Raw genomic sequence first — 20,512 nt, 5'->3', positions numbered from 1 at the left:
CATTCTTGCCCAATACATTTCATTTCAGCTCCAACCTCACACAGAACACACAGAAACATTCATTACATTTGTTTAAATCACTTCTATGCAGTTAAACATTTGTTACACAATTGATTAGAACATTTCGTTATATTATTCATTCATGTTATCTGTTTGATTTATACTTCAACTTTGAATTTATGCTTTGTGCTCATAGCCTGACTCTCTCTCCCTTGAATGTGTCGACATGTTACCGAGGCAGCGCTGAGAGGTCAACTCTTCTTGACACCCCCTTCTTGAGGTCTCAAGCTGCCGCATTGTGCCCCAAGTAATCCTCTAGGAACTCATCGTCGTCCTCGGCGGTGATGATGAGAACGTCGTCTTCCGGCTCGGATTCGTGTTGCCAGCTGTCGAGCACCACCAGGCCTTCCATACCTGGTGGCTGGAAATCCAGGAGGGCGTTGTCATCTTCCTCGTCATCTATGGCATCCTTCATCTGCTCGTCCAGGCTCAGCACCAGGGCCAACACATTCTGGTTCAGAATGCTGTCAGGGGAGAGGGAGGCCGGAGTAGGGACGGGGCTGGTTGATGCTTTGTCCTCATCCTCGCCTGGAACTATCAATCCTTCAGGGATTACCTCCACCAGCTCTCCGCAGTCCTCGTCGTATCCCCACATCCCCATTAGATTTGGTACTACTCCTGCGAGCATCGTCTGGCTACCCACGTCTCGGTGTTCCACACCCGGGATGCTTGCCGTGTCGTCGTCTTCTTCTGGAGTTGGTAGTGGATACTGCAGGGCGGGCAGGCGTGGTCCAATGACGACGAAGCGGCCATCTGTGAGGTGGGTGCTGGACACCCGGATGCCATCAGGATACGCCCATATTTTTGTGTATACTGGGCAGTATACACCATCAGCATAGAGCAGGACCTCCGGTGGGGTTCTCCCCGCGGAAGTCCACACTGGTTTTGCTTTAGCCTCTAATTCCATACAGTCGACTACATTCATCGCAGGCATATAAGGGGTACTTCCTTTGCAGAAGAGACCGCTGGCTGCTCCTACCGGGAATTGCCCCAGGTAGCATTGGGTGCACCATAGGGCTTGGTTTACCTCCCACAGGTGCAACATTAGCTCCGGAGGAATCCCACAGCGGACACAGCAGACCTCCTCCTGAATGTTGTTGAACACAAAGACTTTCATTAATCATTACATTTTTTAGCGCATTTTTACAAGCTAAGCTTTAGCAAGCAGGGGGTGGTCTTATTTTCATTCTTTTTTAAGGCCCCCTCTCAGTATTGGAGCGCTTTGCAGAGCGCCGCAGAGCCAGAGAATGCAGCCATGGAGATGCCAACACCATTGGAGGAGGTGTTAGGCCTGGGCTTGTAGGCCTAACCCTTCTTGGAAACAAAGGCTCATACAGCATGAGCCAGGCTGCTATCCCGATTGATGATTCAGAACCCAACCAGTAGATGGCGACAGTTATGCCCCAACCTATGCCCCAAAGAGCAATGGCGCCGATCTTGTGGAGCCAACGCCCTCTTCCTCTTTCTTTCATAGCCATGGTCATGACCACGAGATACGTCAGGGCGGTAACCGCCAGAAAGGCCTCGACGATTGCCGAGACCATCTTCAGGGGGTTGTAGAAAACTGCAGCGACGTCGATTACCAGCCAGATGATCACCATTCCACCCTTTACTAGACCGCAGCGAGTAGAGTCGATGTGGATTCTCCCCAGGAGGTATGTAGCGAACCATGTCAGGGTAAGCCACAGTGATCCTCGATAGATGTTTTCAATCGCTGTTTTCAGACACCCTACAACCAGGGCCAGTATTCTTAGCGGCTGATTCATGGACCATTCGCCCATGCAACAGTAGAAGAACCATATGATCTCAAGGACCCAAAAGTCCAGGTCGGTTAAGCGAATAAATGGCCTGCATCTGCGTGCTGTGTCGGAGGAGTTCTGTAATGCTTCAGTTATACTCATTCCGAAGGTGGTCATGCCTGGAGTCACAATAGTTGTGGTGTTGGTCATACTCACTCCGAAGGTGGTCATGCCTGGGTGAGAAGTGGTGTTCATGCCTGGAGGTGCAATGGTTGTGGTGTTGGTCATGTTGGTCATCTTGGCTTTCTTAGGTTTATTCGTTCTTATTTCAGTATGAGGCTCTTGGTTGAGGTTCCGGGTCTGCAATGGCTATGGCGCTCCAGTTGTTCACCCTTTATAGGTGGGTGGACTCCTCCTTCCTTCGTGGGAGGAGTCCCTTCTTCACTTCTCCTTTTTCCTTCAACTTCCCCTTAAAGCACGAGGCAACAGTGGCTGCTACCCCGCCCTTAATGGCGGCACAGATTATTAGGCCCAAGATGACAATTCCAATTATCATCAACAAATAAGGCCAAAGCCAGGAGAACAAACTCCCCATCCATCCCTTTATGACCGAGAATCCTTCTCCAATCTTCCCTGCCACTTCTTCCACTACGATGGTTGCGGTCCCGGCTATGGAGGCGCCCGTTAGTTCGATCCAACTGCACTCGTGTTCTCGTCGGCCGCTCCCGCAACTCAGCCAGTGTTCTTCTGGCTCGTAGCAGGTTCCGTTCCCGTAGAGGCGGTTAGCTCCTACCCATTCAAATCCTTTGTCTTCTTTACCCTCGCAGAGGCTTTTCCTGAAGGCGTGGCCCTCAGCTAGAAAGACTGTAGGGTCGGTTACTGGGGGAATGATTTGGCCGTTCACGTTCACTCGGTCTTTCATGCGATGGCCCAGGATTAAGTTGGTACAGCTGCTAGTCAGAGGCCCTGACCGTCTCCATTTCCCGTCTTTAGCCTTCACCCAGGTTACTTCTTGCACGTGGGTTTCATATTCTGCTCCATAGTGGGTCTGGCAATGGTCTTCCCATCCTGGCACAGTCTCACAATGTCCCCCGGCCAGGCTGATGTTGCAGGTCGTGTTTCCTCGATTGCATTCCATCTTCCAGGGCCGCGGGCCCACATATGGTTCTGGTCGGCTCCAAACCCCAGGCCAGATGTCTCTTTCTTTCGAGTACACTGTGGCCAGGTACTGATACTTCACCCAGTAGTTGTCGGTTTGAGTTAGACATGGCATCACCCATTCTAACACTTCATCCTTCTGTAGGCCCCACCAGGTTGAGCTGTCGTCCCGAGTGTGGGCCTCTTTCCATGCCTGCAGGGTTCCTTTGATCGTTTTGTTCGTCTTCAGGCCTGTGCAGTCATATAGCCACGTTCCCCAAGCCCGATACCACTCTTGCCAGAGTGTGCATCTCGGGGAGGCGCCGTCGGCTAGATACTCTGTTCCGTTCAGAGCGATGAACATTTTGTTGGTCACACAAGTGTCAATCTTTTGGAAATCCCCTCTTGGGGCTGTCATCAAATCCTCGGGTTTCGGCAGCTTTTGTACATACATGTCGGTCGTCCTTGGTCCCAAGAGGCCGTAGCTGGCTCGGGAGTATCCCTCCGTGAAGGCTCCTTTGAAATGCTTTAGCTCGGTTATCCATATCCACGGCAGGGTGTTGTTGAGCCAGGCCTCGTGCCGGGCATTAGGTTCGGGTAGATAGATGAACTTATGAGCCTGATACTGTGGTTTGTTTACCGGAGTTATTACGAAGTAATTCTGACCTTCGCAATAAAAGAACACATTCCAGAAGCATTTATCCAGGAGAGGGAGCTTGTTGGTTTTACAGTGCTTCGTCCATTTCCTGCTCCGATTTCTCCGAAGACTGTCACTTGACTTGAATACCGGCGGCGGCTGCGGCTGCTCTTCTTTTTCCTCTGGAGCCGTCTCTGAAGCCGTTGGTTCTACTTCCTCTTCTTCTTCTTCCTTCTCCTGCGTGTCATTCACGGCTCGGCTGGTGAGGTTGTTCCGCTGGCAGTCGGTGGAGTTACCTAGTGTGGTGTTTCCTGTGGCACCTAGTGGCCTCACTTTAGCTTTAAACCGTCGTGGTTTTCGCCGCGGTTGTGTGGCCTCACAGGTGAGATTGTAGTGTCCCCAGAACATTCCTTCTGCCGGTAAAATCATCAAACACGTATCATTGCGGTGGCTCGCTGCATAGGTTACCTCGGGTTTCCAGTATCCCTCGTTCCCTTGCTCTGACCATGAGACACATGCCCATGAACAGTACCAGCCTGGGACACCGTTTTCGGGGTAGATCCAATTACACTGTGCCCGTTTTTCTTCTTGTGCTTTCTTCATCATTACCGTAATCTTCATCTCCGCTCCTAGCGTAGATACTTCATCTATCCTCCATGTCGAGTTCTCTATTTCTTTCTGGAATTCGCCTGCCCAGTCTGTTTCTTCACCCGTGTCGTTGATTTTCGAATCGTTGATTTTCTGTTCCCAGATAGTCATCCACGCGATGATAGTAGCTGTCAGGTTCGGAGCCGTCCCACCCCCTTCTTGGACTTGACGGGTTGCATTAGAGCCAACCTCAAGGTCCAACCAGGGCGAGGCGCGCTTCTGTCCAGCGAGTTGAGAGAGAACGATCGTTCCAGAGTCGACCGTCCAGCATGTCTGGTCGAACTTCTTTGTGGTAGTGTAGGACACCCTCACATGAGTGAGGGCCCATGGGATACTACCATAGTAGTACAGTATAGCCAGGACAAGGCATAGTCCTGTTAATACTGCTACTACTTTAGCCATTAAGCAAAGCCATAGTCGTTTTCCATTCCGAGGTCGTTCACTTGATTGGTCCAGTCGCTTGCCGGGGCGTCTTAATGAGACGGGGGTAAAGGTTGAGGATCGCCTAAATTCATGAACTCTCCCATGAAGTAGTGGGAGATCCATGGTTTCGGATACTGCAGTGCTCTGGTCGGTAGCACCTCTGGAAGAGGAGCTAGGCATCTGGAGCTGAGGCGCGGGGGAGAGTCAGGATCGCACTGACTAATCCTGCCCTTCAGGAGCTGGTGATATAGCACCGATGGGTATCTGCCAATGGCTAAGTCCAGCCCCCGCCACACCCACTGGTAGTAGGTGACGATTAAGGAGGGGGAGCAGGGGGGGGGTGCAAAGCAACCCTCGTTCACAGCATTATTTTGCCGCAGCCATGCGTAGATCTGTCTGTCCACTGGGTCGATAAGGATCCGGACTTTGGCAAGAGATGCGTATAACGGCTGACCGTCGTCCGTCTGGAGCTCCGTTACTTTAGCCCATGCTGCCAAGGGTTCGTGAAGGTTAAGCCGGCCAAACCCCGTAGTCCGTAATCTGGAAGGAGGCAATTCCCTCATGGTCAGGCATGGGTCCGGGTTCGGTGGGCCAAGGCCTGGCAGGCGGTAATGAACCATACGCAACTCTATGTCTTGGTTCTCAATTACACAGCGCGCGCTGTTTTTCACGTGGAGCGCTATGAGACGCCGCATGACCGGGCTGGTGGTCCAGATCACATTTTCACCCAGCGAAAGATCAACATAGTCGTTTTGCAAATAATCAGCATAGTTAGGACCCCAGCGCAACTTCAACCGCAGACCCATAACTGAGATGAAAACGGTATTCAGGATCCAGGGGGATTGGTCAGGACAAGGGAGGACTGGCTGCAGCAGCCACGGATGGGTCCGATTGACTCTGTCATATTGGAGTTGCCATCCTGTGCGAAAAGCAGTCAGCAATTCCGCCTTCCCGGGTATTGACAGGTCAATTGAGCGCCTATATTCGCCATTGCTGCAGAAATAGGCGCCGGATCCACAGAGGCCTTTTCGGTAGGCAAAATCGCGTTGGGGTCTGTCCAAAAAGACAGTTTCGTTCGGCAATTGCAGATATGGCCTTCTTTGTGCGAGGTGGGACTGAGAGACTATTGATAGGTCCCTGCAATCTTTGTTTGGTGGGTTTGGCAGCGACATGTTGACAATCAAGGTCCGTTTCTTCCAGCAGCTATACTTTTCTAAGTGCTGCTACTGCGAGGCTTTCCACCCCGCTGCAGTTTGCGAAATGACTTCCGTGCCCAAGCGGTCAAACCTTTTGCGTCTGCGCTTGGGTTTGGAGGAGGCTCCGCCTCATCCGCTCTGGTCAGCTCCACCCCGACGGAGTACACACCGTCGAATGGAACCATCACGGTTTTCAGCGTCACCATGACGCGCATTGTGCGGGTCTCCCATGTAGGCGTTGGCGCTCTGGACGCCCAGGAGCCCGGTATTTGCATAGCACCGTTTCTGCGCCATCCCTCTGGGGTGACCGTGAAAATCTTACTCTTTTCCTTGGTCCTGGCACCGGTGTGGTGGAAGGCGTCCAGATCTGTGGTGGAATACTGGAGATTCGTGCCGCGAGCACCAGCTTCTGTTGGTACCGGGGCAAGCTCACGTATTGGCACATCAGGATCACAAAACACCTCCTCAATTAACTCGCGCCAGGTTGTTAATTCCCAGGGCCCCAGCCACCCCTCTCGTGTTGCCATCTCCAAGCGGCAATCGGGTAGGTTTGCTGCGGTGGCTGTGTACCCTGGGTCATCAGGGCTGCGAAAGACCCTGAAGGCCGCTGGGATCTGTACGGAAGACAGGGGCGGGTTGATAACTTCGGCCTGGCCTGGGCTGTATGGCCAGTTCCTTTGCACTGACTCCCACCAGGATCTCATGGGGACTTCACTACGGTTTCCACTTGCTTCTTGTGGGTCGCCGGCGAGTAGGCCCATAGATGGTGCCGAAGGTCCCCCAGTCGCTGCTTGTGATAGATCAACAGGAGCGGCAGCACCCTCACCTTCCCACGAGGCGGGTGCCAGGGTTTGTATCGGCTGAAGAAACTTTCTCACCTGCCATCCGTCGGCTGCTCCAGCTTGCACCAGCAGTCCATTCAGCTGGAGTACGGAGCAAGACGCACAGAGGAGCAGCCTGTGTCCATCCCATTGGCAGACACAGTCCTTAAGGTTCAGCTTTGTCCCCCGCAGATCCCACTGGATGACGAAGTGCATCCTTGGTAAAAGCGCTATACGACAAAAACCGCACACATATGCATCCAAAACCTTCACTGGTTTGTGGGTCATACGGTCAAATTCCTTTCTTCGTCCAGAGACACGGTGTGGTTTCTTGTTCCCGGGTCCCTGCCATGTGAGGTTAAGGGTGGTCGGCAGCAGGCAGACCACACAATCATTCTTGATTTCTTTCCATGTTAAGACTTCATTCTCTTCTGAGAGAAAGCCCTTTTTTGCATACTCCAACTTCTTCATGGCTCTTCCTGCCCAGAGCCCCGTAGTACTCCTTCTCATGTTAACCACCCCTTTGACATTGGCCACTCTGACAAAGGGTGGTAAAGCTTGTATGTGGGTGGCCATTTTTGAGTTCCTGGTTTTCTCCTAGTACGGAACTGGCTTCAGCTGCCCTACTCCTTGGATTCCTTTCTTCTTGAGTTGAACAGTATTACTGTCCAAAATCTTGACAACTACGTCTGATTTATCGTACTTGGCTTTGACTGCAGAGTTAGAAGCACCGACCTGAGCCTTGATCCAGACGCGCTGTCCTACTCGAAGTGGCCTCTTGTGCTCAAGCTTGGGCTCTTTATCTTCGGAGCCCCGCCCTACTTCCTGCGATGTGAAGGGGCGGCGCATCAGCTCCTCCGCTGGGGAGGGCCTGTCACTTCGGTAGCGGTCGTTCAGGGTTTTGGCGATTTCCAGGGTCTTAGTGCTCCATTCTCTCGAGTTGGCATTTTTCCCAATCCAACTTTTTACCAAGCCAATGGTCCTTTCCACCACCCCGTTAGCCTGGGGGGTGTATGGGGGAGAGTAGATCCTCATTACCCCATGCTGTTGGCACCACTGGTCCACTTTAGCGTTGCGAAAATGCGTTCCGTTGTCAGTCCTGAGCTCTTTAGGTAACCCTAAATAGCCACAGACTTGGTCCAGCATGCTAACAACACTGTTGCCATTAGCTTTTCTTACTGCTTTTGTGGTTACATACCCTGACATGGAGTCCACAAGCACCAACAGGTACTTTTCTCCACATTTACCCGGTACCCCTAAGGGTCCTGCCACATCCATGCAGATAGAACCCCAGGGTACGGTACTTTTAATGGTGAGTCCTCCCACTCTTTGTCCTCTCCTTCCTGCGTTGTATCGACCACACAACTCACAGTCGTGAAGGATTCTGCGGACTTCTTTTTCAGGAATCCAGAGTCGCTGCTTTTCCAGTTCCCTTCGTGTTGGAACGGTGCCTGCATGTCCAAGTGCTCCATGCACTGCTTGCACCACCTCCTTCACGTTCTCTTCTGGGACTACCCGTCCTTTGGGCAAATCTTCCCACTTCTCGATCCCAACAAAGACAATTTGTCTCATCTGGACGAAACGATCCACTTCTTCGTTTCCTTGCCAATGAGTTCCTGCTCGCGTGTGGGCCCTCTGGTGCACCACTTCGAGCTCCATTGTTAGCCGTAATTCGGCTATTTTTCTCCATAGGTTTTCGTGAGCTACTTTCTTGTTTTTAGCACTCTCAAAACCATTTTCTTCCCATATGGACAGGTCTTCGTTAAGGGCCTGAGCACAGTAATAACTATCAGTTATGACTCTAGCTCTTTTCACCTTTCTTCGCTCCAACTCGAGCAAACCTTCCAGTATCGCTGTCACTTCCCCGGTCTGGGCACTGCCGGGGATTTGGCCTCGTTGTCTGAAGCGCTCCTTCTCATTGTGCTTGAGAATGAAGCCCCAGTAGGCCTTGTTGTCTTGTCCTTTTCGCGAGCCGTCGGTGTATAGAGTCCACTCTATCGGTTCGGCTGGCTTCTCGGCCTGAGTCGCCTTTTTCTTACTCACGGGTTGTGCAGGGCCGATTTCGAGGTCTGGGTCCAGCAGGATGTCTTCCCAACGTCCCCACCTCGCGTTCGTCGCCTTCGTGCTCTCTACCGTGGCTTTTCTTAGGAATCGATGGACCTGGCTTTGCGTGAGGACCCTGATGCCCTGCCCTTGAGCAAGATCTTTCAGGGTGCTCCAATACCTTGCCAGAACTGCCAACTCCTTCTCTTCTGCTGGATATTTCTTTTCCACGGAGGACAGGGTGTAGCTCCACAAAGTGACTATTCCCCCGCCCTCGTTGCACACTTTTACCACTGCGTCGTCGTCGTTGCAACTGACCTCTGCCACCAGCTTGGTTGTAAGGCTTCGTGGCTCCAGCCGCAAAGCGTCTTTAATGGCTGTCTGGAGGTTTTCCAAATTGTTTTGATCCGTTGCGGTCCATTCCCACTTCTTGTGGGCGTCTTCTGGCTTTTCTTTTCGTAGTTTTACATACAGTGGTCTTGCATACTTCTGGTAGCTAGGGACATGGTCCCTAACGTAGTTGCAGAGCCCCAGCACCTGCTGTAGTTCGTTCAGCGAGGTTGGCGGGTCGATCTGCTCCACTTTTTCCCGGAATCCGTCTGAGAGTCCCAGGTCGTTGGAGACCTGGAACCCCAGGTAGTTCACTTGGAATCGTCCAAATTGGCATTTTTTCAGATTCAATTTCAAGCCTGCTGCTGTTAGTCGTTCTACGACTTTTCTCAATTTTTGCAGATGTTCTTCTTCGGTGTCATCTGCAATGAATACATCATCGATGTAGATTGTTGTCTCTAGGCCGTCGAGTATGTCCATCACGGCCGACTGGAAAACATTCGGAGAGTTTTTGTAGCCTTGCGGTAGCCGTTCCCAGACGTACGCTTTACCTTTGTGGGTGAACGCTGTCTTGCCTTGGGAGGCTTTGGCTAGCCTCAACGAGAAAAATCCGTTTGCCAGATCTATGCAGGATTTGTACCTTTTCAGTCTTAGTGTCTTCAGCGTCCCTTGTGGGTTGATCAGGCTGGCGCGGTTGGCGACAGTCCTGCGGTTGAGGGCCTTAAAGTTGATAACAGGTCTCCATCCTCCTCCTGATGACTCAGGTTTCTTGACTGCCTGTATTGGGCTGTTTGTGATGGGATTTGGCTCCTCTCGCACCACTCCTAGTTCGCTGAGCTCCGTGACTATCAGGTCCATTTCTGCAACGGCCCCTGGATTCAGGGGGTATTGGCGGACGGGCGGGTGTACACCCCCTTCTATGGTGTGGGTGTACTTCGCACCCATGTCTCCACAGTCATTTTTGAACCTAGCCACTCCGGCTTTGGAAAGTATGTCTTCTAGCGTTTCTTTTCCATCCGGAGAAAGGTCGCTGTCTTCGATTTGTTGCTTGGTCACTTCTGGAATGTTCACTGGTTTGTACCACTCCGGTGATAACGATCCCATCTGGATTAGTTTTGCCCCGAGGACTCTGAGTCGCTGTTGTATTGGGGTTCGATTTCCTGGGCTGCTATGCAGCTCTTTTAAGTCTGTTATTGTCATTAAATTGTAGGGTCCTAGAGCCCATACAACTCCTTTCCAGACGCCAAACGGAATCTTTTTGATGGTTCCGTCGGCTAGTTGAACAGTCAGGTGTCCTTTTGTTTCAAGGCATTTGCGGGTCATCGACACTTCTGCACCAGTATCTACCTGATAGGGGATTCCATCCACGTCGGTGTATATGTCGTCCCCCACCCAGTAGGCATGATCCACTGTGACCCGCGCCCGCTTAGCCATTACTTTCTCTGCCCTTCGCTCCCAGCTTCTAGGCGGGAGGCACGAAGGGCCTGTTTCTGTTCTGTCGTCAGCTTGTTGTAATCCTCGGAAGAGAGAAAACCGCTCTTGTTGGCTGCCGGGGGCCGTGGCCCCTCCTGTTGTTGATCCGGCTGGGCCCTGTGGTAAACGCCCTGCCTCTGGAAGCCTTCTTGCCTTGGAGCTTGCTGCTCCCTCTGGCTTCCTTGTGGACCCCGCTGAGGTCCTTGCTCTCGCGGGTAGCCTTGGTAGCCTTGAGAACCCCTCCGGAATCCTGGCTCACGCTCGTAGTTTTGTGGACTCCTCTGGAATCCTCCCGACTGCCTTCTCTGTGTCTGTGAAGGACCGGGTCCCTCGGTGGGCCTTGCGTTGTCATACGAGGGCCTGGGAGCCGGCGGCTTCGGCTGGTTTCCTTTTTCTCTTTTGTCTTCCAAGTGTTTTTTCTTCAAATCCCACTTTCTTACTGTTTCTTGGATTTGTTCGGTGGTACTTTTGCTGATGTTTAGGGTCACAAAATCGATGTCATTCATTAGGCCCTTTGTCAGCTTCCTAAGGACTTGCACACTTCTGTCCGGCGGAATCGCCTGTCGCAAGGCGTACCATGCCTGGGTGAGAGTTTGCCCTTTGTCTAAGCTTTTTCTTGCCTTTTCGATGTGTGACTCCTCGTCTTCGCAGTCTTCCAACACTAATCTTCGGTAGTGCTGTTCCGCGGTTTCTTCGGGACCCATCGGTTGGTCCGTCACATGAGCCAGCCACAATCTTTTCGCCTCATCGTTTGTGGAACTGGCTTTTACCATAAGCCATTTCTGCGTCAGATATTCTTGCACCGATTCTTTTGGGTCTCGGTTTGTCACCATCGCCTTGATCTTTTTGAACTCACCAAAGCTCTGGGTGGAAGCCCGCATCTTTGTTATGCAGTCATTTTCTTCAGCGGTGGTGGGGCAGCTGCTTCGTGCGAGGCTCTGCCCTGGAGGTGGCTGTTCGTCCTCGCTGCCCGAGATGTCTTGCCTCCGCGCTTTGTCTTCCTCCGCTGCCAGCTTGTAGGCTGCTTTCTTCAGGCGTCGCAACATGACGTCGTACACGATTGTCACAAAGCCTGTGCGAAAGTTACCCGTCAGCTCCGTGGCTGTTGCGAGGGAGCCGTAGGTCGGGGTCATTAGAAAATTCGCCCATTCTCTTTTTGTCGCGTAGACCATTGTTCCTTTCATTCCTTCGAGGTCGTGCAGCCATATTTCTGGAACATCATAACTTGTTTGACCGACCTCTGGAGCATAGGCTTTTCTTCCGTCTTTGGTGGTCATGGGCCCGTAACGATCGTCTCGGGGGAATTTCAGCGAAGCCGTGCACACTGAAACAAGGGGCAGCGCGTTCTTCTTGCCTTTTCTGCTTCCTATCCTCAGGTCGGTCATTCCTCCCGGAGCATCGTATTCGATGGAGGTCAGGCTTGGCGCTGTTTCTTCTTCATCTGAACTTACATCTGCGGCTTCTTCCTGCGCCTCTCGTTCTGGTTCTGCTGACGGCGAGGCCGGCTGAACTGGTTCTGGCGTTCTTTGTGGAGTCCTGGGACTTTCCCTGGTCCCGCCTGGACTTTCGAACCTTATCATGGGCGCTTCTCCTCCTCCTGAGTAGCGCATTGTCTGCAGGCCGACCGACTCTGCTGGGCTGATGATCCCTCGTGGAGGTTTGGTTGGCACGGGGGTTTCCTCTTCTGTCTGCACCGCTACTGTCCGGGGAGAGGGGATTGGAGTTCTTCTTTCTTTTGGTGGTTTTTCCTGGCTTGAGCTGACCTGTGGACGTCGCTCCTCTCGTGCTGAAGGACCGGGAGTTGATTCCTCGTAGCTCCTCTGCTCGGCCCTGGTTTCTTTCTTCAATCTTGCTGATTGCGGGAGCCGTGGCAGAACTGCTTTCGCAACTGGGGCGTTCTCGTCCTCGTATTCCGGCGGTCCTGCCCTCCAGTTGTTTGGCCCCTCCGTTTTGAAGAGGGGTTTCAGTATTCTCTGTTTTCTCTCGTGGTATTGGGCCACCGAGGTGACTAACACCAACTCGCGGATGTTGTTCCACCCGTGGGGAGCGTTCATCAGGAGGTGCAGAATCCTCATTGCCGCTTCTTCTGCTACCTCCCAGGGTAGGTTGCCGGACCGGGCCCCGTCGTTACATATAACGACTCTTTTGAAGGACAAGTCGCTTGCTCGGGTGACACCTTTTTCTAATGCCTCCTCTATGCTGTCCCGATAGGCGTCCTGATCATCGCCATCTTCATATCTTTCGATCGGTACGTGTAGCACCGCATAATGTCTTGATTCTCCGCCGCTCGTAACCACCACCTCCTCCTGTCTTTGTCTGCATCCCGGGAGGCGCCCCTCAAGTTCTTTTTTGTAGGTGCTGCCTGCCTCTCTTTCCAGACTCTTTCTGAACCGGGAGATATGCGGCTTTAGATGTGAGTTGGTTAAGACAACCAGTCCATGGCTGTCTATGTCCCAAGGCTCTCCGAAGTGGTTATATGCGGTTAACCCGGTCTGGTTTGCATATTTTTTGGTCCCCTCGGGCATCTTTATCAATTTTTGAAGATGCTCTTCTGGGTTCGGGGAGCGAACGTGTCTTGTCTTACCCTGAGCTTTTTTGTGCCTTCCCGGTACTGGGCCGTTGTAGTCCTGCAGGACCTTTTTTACTGCAGCGGCAGCGGGAGTCCCGGATTGCATGAAGGGCGGGAGCAGTTGGTACTCGGCGCTCCTATCCAGCGTTGAGTCGTCCCTCGGTTCGTCCTCCTCTGAGATCTCCCCGTTGCTGCCGCTATCCTGTTTGTCCCCACTGTCGGACCCCGAGGACCCCCCTGACTGGGAGTGCACGGAGACCTCGGTCTCGTTGGTGCTGAGCTGATCTTCGCCGGGAACCGTGTGGTAACTTGGTTGTCCGGCTATCCATGCCGCTATGGCTTCTCGCTCTTTTTCACTTTCTCTGTAGCGGGGGGTGGCTTTTACATTCTTCTGTATAGTCACTGCCCCCGCTACAATTTCTGCGGCCAGCATCTTTACGACTGAGTCGTAGTCTTTTGACGGGCTGATTACGGTGACTATTTTTCCTTTTATGACTTTCATCACTTCCAGCCACCAACGTAGCCATTCTGTTATCTTCGGTTTGCTTTTCGGCGGTCCTTCACACTCTACTACTGCCACCACCAGTCCCGACTCAAGGGCAAGGGGAGCAAGATAACCCCCCTTATCTTTGCATATTGCTTTTACTTTTTCCCCCACCTTCGCCTTATCTGCTTCTTCATGCAGGACGAATAGGTGTTGTTGAACAGATTTGTCCCAGGTGTCCCATCCTCTGCCATTCAGGATGATCTGATGTTGGACTTCGCTTCTGCGTTGTGCCCCTGGATACGGCATCGGTGTCGGTTCTCCCGATGTCGCTCCTTTTGGTCCAGCGTCGTCCTTCTGCTGGTCCGGGCTGTCGTCTGTTGCCTGGTCCAGGGGCGATGTCACTGGCTCGTTCTGCTGAGGCGTCGCCGTCTGCGGGCTGCCTCCGTCGCCGTCGGATCCTCTCTGCTGTCCGGTGGCGCTTCCTCCATCAGGGCCGTTGGCTCGTACCGCTGGGTCGCCTCCGCCGCTATCGGATCCTCCGGGCGATGCTTCCATCTTGGACTTTGTCCTTGTCTTTGTTGTCTCGAGTCGCCTTCCTCCCAAAGCCTCTCGTCGCGCGTTGAGGAAGGGATGGGATCAGGCTCTGGTCCCTCTACAGGTCGGGCGAGTCTGGTCGATGCTCCCCGTCGCCTGCGGATTCTCCTGTGTTGGCCTGTAAATACCACACACAGCTTCGATTCGTGGATGTCTTCGCAATCGGACTTCTTCGAGGCTTGGGCAGCTTTGCTTTCTACCACAACGCCTCACCTCAGGTCTTTTCGTTCACGAACGACAGCCTCTCTTAGCTGCCGGGGTTCTTCTTTTGGACTCAACGTACTCCTTTTCTGTCGAGCCCCACGTTATGGGCGCCACGTGTTAGATCCTGGGTACTTCTGGCCCGATACGGGGCTAATTACTGACTCAGCTCTCTATTAAAAGATTCTCGAGCTGGTGTTCTGGCGAGGGAACTCGCCTGGCTCCTCTAACTGCCGTTACTCCCGACGTCTACCCTGCTTCCTCCGGTATGAGCGCGCTCGGCCGAGAGACCAGTCCTGGCCCCGGGCGCTCCCACCAGTCGCGTCGGTTATGGCAGCTTCCCTCTTATGGATCCGTGCTCTTGGTAAATGCCAGGTTAGGTTTTAACGGCTAGGATTAATTCTTGCTAAAACCGTAAGGGATTGTTCAGTGGATTCGGTCTCTAGGATAACCTTTCAGAACTCAGTTGTTAGACATACAATAGCTTTAACTTTTTACTGTCACGAGGCACTCTTTTACTACTTCGGCAAATTAATGCACTTGAGGATTTCACTTTAAATGCAGATTAGATATTTATTGCAGGTTATATTTAGTTAGTTTGCAGGGGTTACAGCTACAGCTCACATAAAATGTCACTACACATGATTAGTCAATTTAATTATCTTCTTCGATTATACTCATTAGTTTTAGTCGCCGAGACGGCTCGGTTGGAGCTGGATGTCCAATGGTGCGATGAAAAAGGTTCTTTTGGAGTTGTTAGGAGCGAAGGTCAGGCCTGACCCTCGATCCTCCCGCTCCGCAACGGAGCCCGTTCAGCTGTTCTCAAAACTCAGTACAAAGTCTTTCTCAGGCAGCTGCGGCTTTCTCAGTTGTCCAGATGTTAAGAGGCGAGCGGTGGGGAGAGTTAGAACCTTCGTCTTTCAATCTCAATGTCCACGAACAGAGGTCTCTTTTCCGTGAACAGAGACGAAGTCCTCAATACATCAGCTGCAGGCTTTAGTATCTTCTTCCGATGCGCTTGGTACGGCATCCGCGATGAAATCCCAGCTTTGCTCTTTGCAAGCATGTCCTTATATTCCTCATATGGGCTGTGATCAGCCCCCACCTGTTTGGTCCATTACTCATCCCCCCTCCCTCTGGAAAGGGCGTTAAGCCGAACATTGCCGGTATGACTCAACTATTGCATCAGTTTCCAGAACTTTCTTTTGACTACACCCAACATCTGGTCTTGATTACAGCAATGTCATTCTTGCCCAATACATTTCATTTCAGCTCCAACCTCACACAGAACACACAGAAACATTCATTACATTTGTTTAAATCACTTCTATGCAGTTAAACATTTGTTACACAATTGATTAGAACATTTCGTTATATTATTCATTCATGTTATCTGTTTGATTTATACTTCAACTTTGAATTTATGCTTTGTGCTCATAGCCTGACTCTCTCTCCCTTGAATGTGTCGACATGTTACCGAGGCAGCGCTGAGAGGTCAACTCTTCTTGACAAAGGTATAGTCTGCTCTGGTTTTCTTTACTGCATTAATGTACTTATGTGGCTTTGGTACAATGTAAGCAAACGTTTAAAGAGGCAACCGATTGTATACAGTGAAACACAGTCAAATCTTCAGCTGTAGTTTTGCACAGTGATGTGCGCTTGCGTCTCACTCAGCGCCATCTGAGGCGGTGGCTCCGGGACTCGGCGAGCACTCGGTTGTCCCAGCAGCTGTCACGGATCGTGCGGAGTGACGAAAGCCCCGTGGGATCTTAATCGCAAGTCAACCGCATCAGGCCACCCCACTGACCCAGATGAGAGCAGCAGAATAAAGGGATCCAGGCCGGTGCTTTTTAGGAGACCACTGTGGCTGGTTGTCCACCGCGGGTGGCCATTAGAGAAACTATCTTTAGCAACTTACGGATTAGTTCAAACCTTCAGCTGTAGTCGTGGCTGCTTAACCACACCTGCCAGAAGTGACGTCATGTCTTTATCTATTTGACCATGCAAACACACCCTCGTTATCTGTAACGGGCGTAAAATATTCCCTGGCAAACCCATATTTGGACATGTGTCCCGTGCTGGTTTTCAGATACTGATGATTACACACCGTGCGGGGTACAGAAGCCTAATTACTGTGTGCTGTTGTGTCGCCCTTTAGCAAAGAAGCCGAACGTCATCTTTTCGCTGACGCTACACGGAGGCCACCTGGGCTTCTTCGAGGGCGCGGTGCTCTTCCCCCAGCCGCTCACCTGGATGGACAAAGTGATTGTGAGCTACGCCAACGCCATGTGCCAGTGGGAGAAGCAGAAACCGCCGTGCCAAAGTGGCCAACTGAGTCCGAGCTCCTGCGCAGAGGAAAAAGCGTAAACTACTGACCTCTGTATGTCTCCCACTCTGTCTCTTCCCGCTCACCCTCTCCAAACACCACTGCCCCCCCCAGCACTGAGGAGACACCTGAACTAAACCTGAAACTGCTCTCCCTTCTCTGCCTTCTCCTCTGGTGGTACTCACCTCTCCCGGTCAAACGCGTCTCCACAGTTCTCCTTTGTAATCACAATCACCTTACCATTTGGGAAGGAACAAGAAACGGCTAACTGCCTTTGTGCTCCTTTCCGTCGCGAAAGACTTTGACTTCAGAGCAGGAACATTTAGATTCTTTTCATGTGCACAACAATGATCCTTGTCTAATGGAGGCGTTGACCACATTGACGAGAGATGAAGTCGAGCTGGCCTAAAATGTAAAGTGACCACTTTAGAGTAGTACAGCGGAAAACAAGAGCACACAAGAAGCCTCCTATTCCAGTAATCAAGGACTGTGCTGCAGTCGGTGCCCGTTTAATGCACCTGTAAGAAGCTCACTGCTTATCGCCGCCAGGGCCATGTAGCCTAGTCTGCTGTCTTAACCAACACAGCATTTCATCACTTTGATTCAGTGCACTTTACACCCTGTGTGACACAATCTTTTTCTTTTTTCATTCTTATTTTTCTCGTCATTAGCCGAAGCGCAGGTCTGGAGACTATTAATGGTTTAGCTCTCCTCGTGACCGAGAGGAAGGACCGGAGGGAGCGAGGATGATAACGAAAAGTTAGATGACTCAAGTGTTCCCCGTGTTGTCGTTCAGCCCTCTTACTCTTTCGTCTGCCTTTGATCAGCTGCAGGTCCAGCCAACACTACGATGTCCTTCTCTTACTGCACACACGAGCGCTCCACCTTCTAAATGCCTCATTTGGTTCAAACATCTCGCTGCACGTTTGCATTTCCCAGCAGACGCTTCTGTGGCGTGGACTGATCGGCCAATGCGGTTCTGTTAAAGGAAGAGTTCAGCAGCGTGAAGCACATTTGCTCTTACAATCTGAGCTGGGAGGTGCGATGAGTAGGCGGGCCGACGACTCCACCGCTAAACCAAATGTTTATTTAGTAGATTGTTTGTACTACTGGTAATTATAAAAGTGATTGTTATGTTGTTTAATTAGATGGCGAACACTGTATGTTAGAAGAGACGGATTTTAGACCTGTGGACTTTTCAAAACCTGAATCTAATAGAGATTTCTTTGCAAACCTTGTTCAAGGGCTTAGGAAGCTTCTTCCAAGACAAAGTCCAGCCAAGTAATCTGAACACTGTGATGGGCCAGATGGACGGATTGAATGACGAAGGGATTGAAAGCAGCGCATCTTGTAAAGCTTTTTAAGGCCAAAGTTGTCTGTCTCATAACACCTGGGTTTGATGGTGTTTGAAAGAAGGAGCGTTTGTTCGAGTTGAAGGAAGATGAGCATTTCAGGACGATTCATAATCGTCTTTGTGTCCGTTAGTTTCAACATTATGACTGAAGAATAATTATCCTGAGCATTAAAGGTCATTCTTGACCCACGAAAAAGTAGTTTGGGTGATATAGTAACCAGTCAACAACCACTGGTACTCGAGGACAATCTCATAACCAGTTTATGGAGATTTGTTTTATTTATTTTTTAGATGTAATCAGGTTGCTACAGTTTTAGAAAGGGAGGGGTGAGCGGCGGGTAATTCCATTGGTTGCAACCACACCACTCGATGCCGCCACATCCTGCACACTGTCCCTTTTTAATGCCACTAATGCCAACAGGGATTCACAGATCGGACTTTATCCCTCTCAACGCTGGGTATCTGCCAATACCAAGCACCGATTCGAAACCGGTGCCCTGTTCAAAACCTGTACACCGCATTGAGTGGAACTCGAATCATTTGTATTTACTGTAAGATGGAATAAGAGCAGGGATTGGCGTGACAGTAAGTCAGCAGCCTGCGATGACTGAATTGATGAAACGGAAAGTGGAAACACTACATGTTATATGACATTGACAACTAGAAGGGAACTCATTGAAATCGGGCCAAAAGTTTTTCTGTAATCCTGCCAGACCATAATCACAACTAACCGTAGTTTTCGCGTGGATCTGTGACATCTTGGCAGATACTTGATCAACTTTAAAGTGTTTGGGTCGGTGCATCCTGACTGAAAAGTGTAGATCTGTCTCTCAGACTGTAGAGAAGAAGTCTGTCTGAGCCGCGACCTTTTTATTTTCTTCGCCTCTAAATAGAGTCATCCTGCATCGTTCAAACCACAAATGACTGTCGCCGTCTGTTGTCTCGCAGACCAAGCTACAAGTGCAAACATCCTGTAATTCATCTGCAGTGAGATGATTTGCATGGTCCACTCTGTCCACAGCTCTCATCAGCTGTGGTTTGGGTTTATTCTGGCTCTTAAAGATAATCCGATGAGTATTAATGACACCAGCACAAACCGAGTTTCTGCAGTGAGAGCCATTCGTGTTATTTGTAAGATTTATTTTTGCCTCCCCCAACTTGGCACAAAAATGCAGGTTTGGATGTATTATTTGGATGTATTTTTTTCTATCGATTTTTTTTTTTGGGGTGTTTTTTCTGTATTTTGTACTGTTTTTATGACTTCTTGGTTTTTTTTGTTTGTGCAAATGCATCAGAGTGTGAGTGTTGAGTAAACACATACAGTAGATGTATACTGTCACCACTTCTGATTGACAAAAACCAAAACTTCTTCACTTTAACAATTTAAAAAAGCAAAAAAAAAAAAAATGGATATCGTGTATCTTAAAATATTTGAGGGAACGTGTGAGAAAAATACAGGCAATATCCAACCATGAGAAAAATACAGGCAATAACCAACCAGGAGGGATTCTCTTATTTCAATGTGACCTAATATAGTGTCAAAGTATGTTCGACCAACACCGTTTCTTCATGGAGCGTGGGATCTGAGCTGATGTTTTACTGTGATATGAGAACGTTCTCCTGTGTATTTAACCTAGCCCCAGTGCAGTTCAAGCATCTGGTTTTGTTTTAACTATAGATATTTGGCTCATTTTTGGAAACGGAAGAATTAAAATATAAAAATCTTCTTGACTGTCAATGGATCCAAAAATGACATCTTGAAAGTCGATGAACATTACTCAGGGTTGTGTTCCTCTAAAACATTTCTTTTATTTAAAACTTCTCAGCCCACAGTAACCGTTACACAGCTTTAATTTAACATTGACAAACATGTTTAAGGGACGTGACGAGGACTACACGACGGGGCACACGTAGTCACACAACATGATGTACTCCCAGATTGAACACTGGGTGTTTTTGTTGAAGAAAACCAGTGGGGTGTGTGTGTGTGATCTAATTATGTGAGGAAATATGGTTATTGTGTTCCAAAATAAATTATTTTCTCAAAAGAAAAGAAAAAAGTCTCTGTTCCTCGTTGATATTTGTAATTCTTTTTAAACATCTTGAACAGGAATGTTGAATAAGCTGTTATCTGGTTAAGATGAAGGTTTATAGCTTACATTGTGCAAAATGATTCGTGGATGGGATTTGTTCATTTAAAATACAGTTGAGCCCCCTTGTGGCGACAACATTATAAACTCTTAATATTTTCCCCGTCAAACTTTAGCTACATAGTTTGAACAAGTGACAGATAATTTCCTTTGAGAAAGTTCTCCATTATAAGCAAAAGTCCTGTATTCTTAAAGCTTACTTAACTAAAAGTACAGAACTATTATAAGCAAAATGTAGTTAAAGTAGCAAAGTACTCATTTCCTCCATGTGACGATATTATTATGACAATATCAGATCTTTAATACTGATGGATCGATGTGTAA

At 50.1% G+C, this 20,512-nt stretch overlaps 1 protein-coding gene across 3 annotated transcripts in view; it reads left to right on the top strand.

The window, feature by feature from the left end:
* LOC306793693 (monoacylglycerol lipase ABHD2) overlaps window positions 1-20,058 on the top strand; it is a 30,186-nt gene extending 10,128 nt beyond the window's left edge. For 2 of the 3 annotated variants that reach the window (XM_079291414.1, XM_079291413.1), the window contains one exon: window positions 16,517-20,058. In XM_079291414.1, coding sequence (XP_079147540.1) covers window positions 16,517-16,725 — 209 coding nt within the window. In that variant the 3' untranslated portion in view covers window positions 16,726-20,058. Of the gene's footprint in view, window positions 1-15,843; window positions 15,873-16,516 lie in introns of all 3 variants that reach the window. The other variant, XM_079291415.1, reaches the window with a different exon arrangement.
* The last annotated feature ends 454 nt before the right edge of the window (window positions 20,059-20,512 follow it).

Source organism: Melanostigma gelatinosum (assembly GCF_949748355.1).
Source record: "Melanostigma gelatinosum genome assembly, chromosome: 2".
Lineage (NCBI taxonomy): Eukaryota > Metazoa > Chordata > Actinopteri > Perciformes > Zoarcidae > Melanostigma > Melanostigma gelatinosum.
This window is presented reverse-complemented; position numbering and strand designations above follow the sequence as displayed.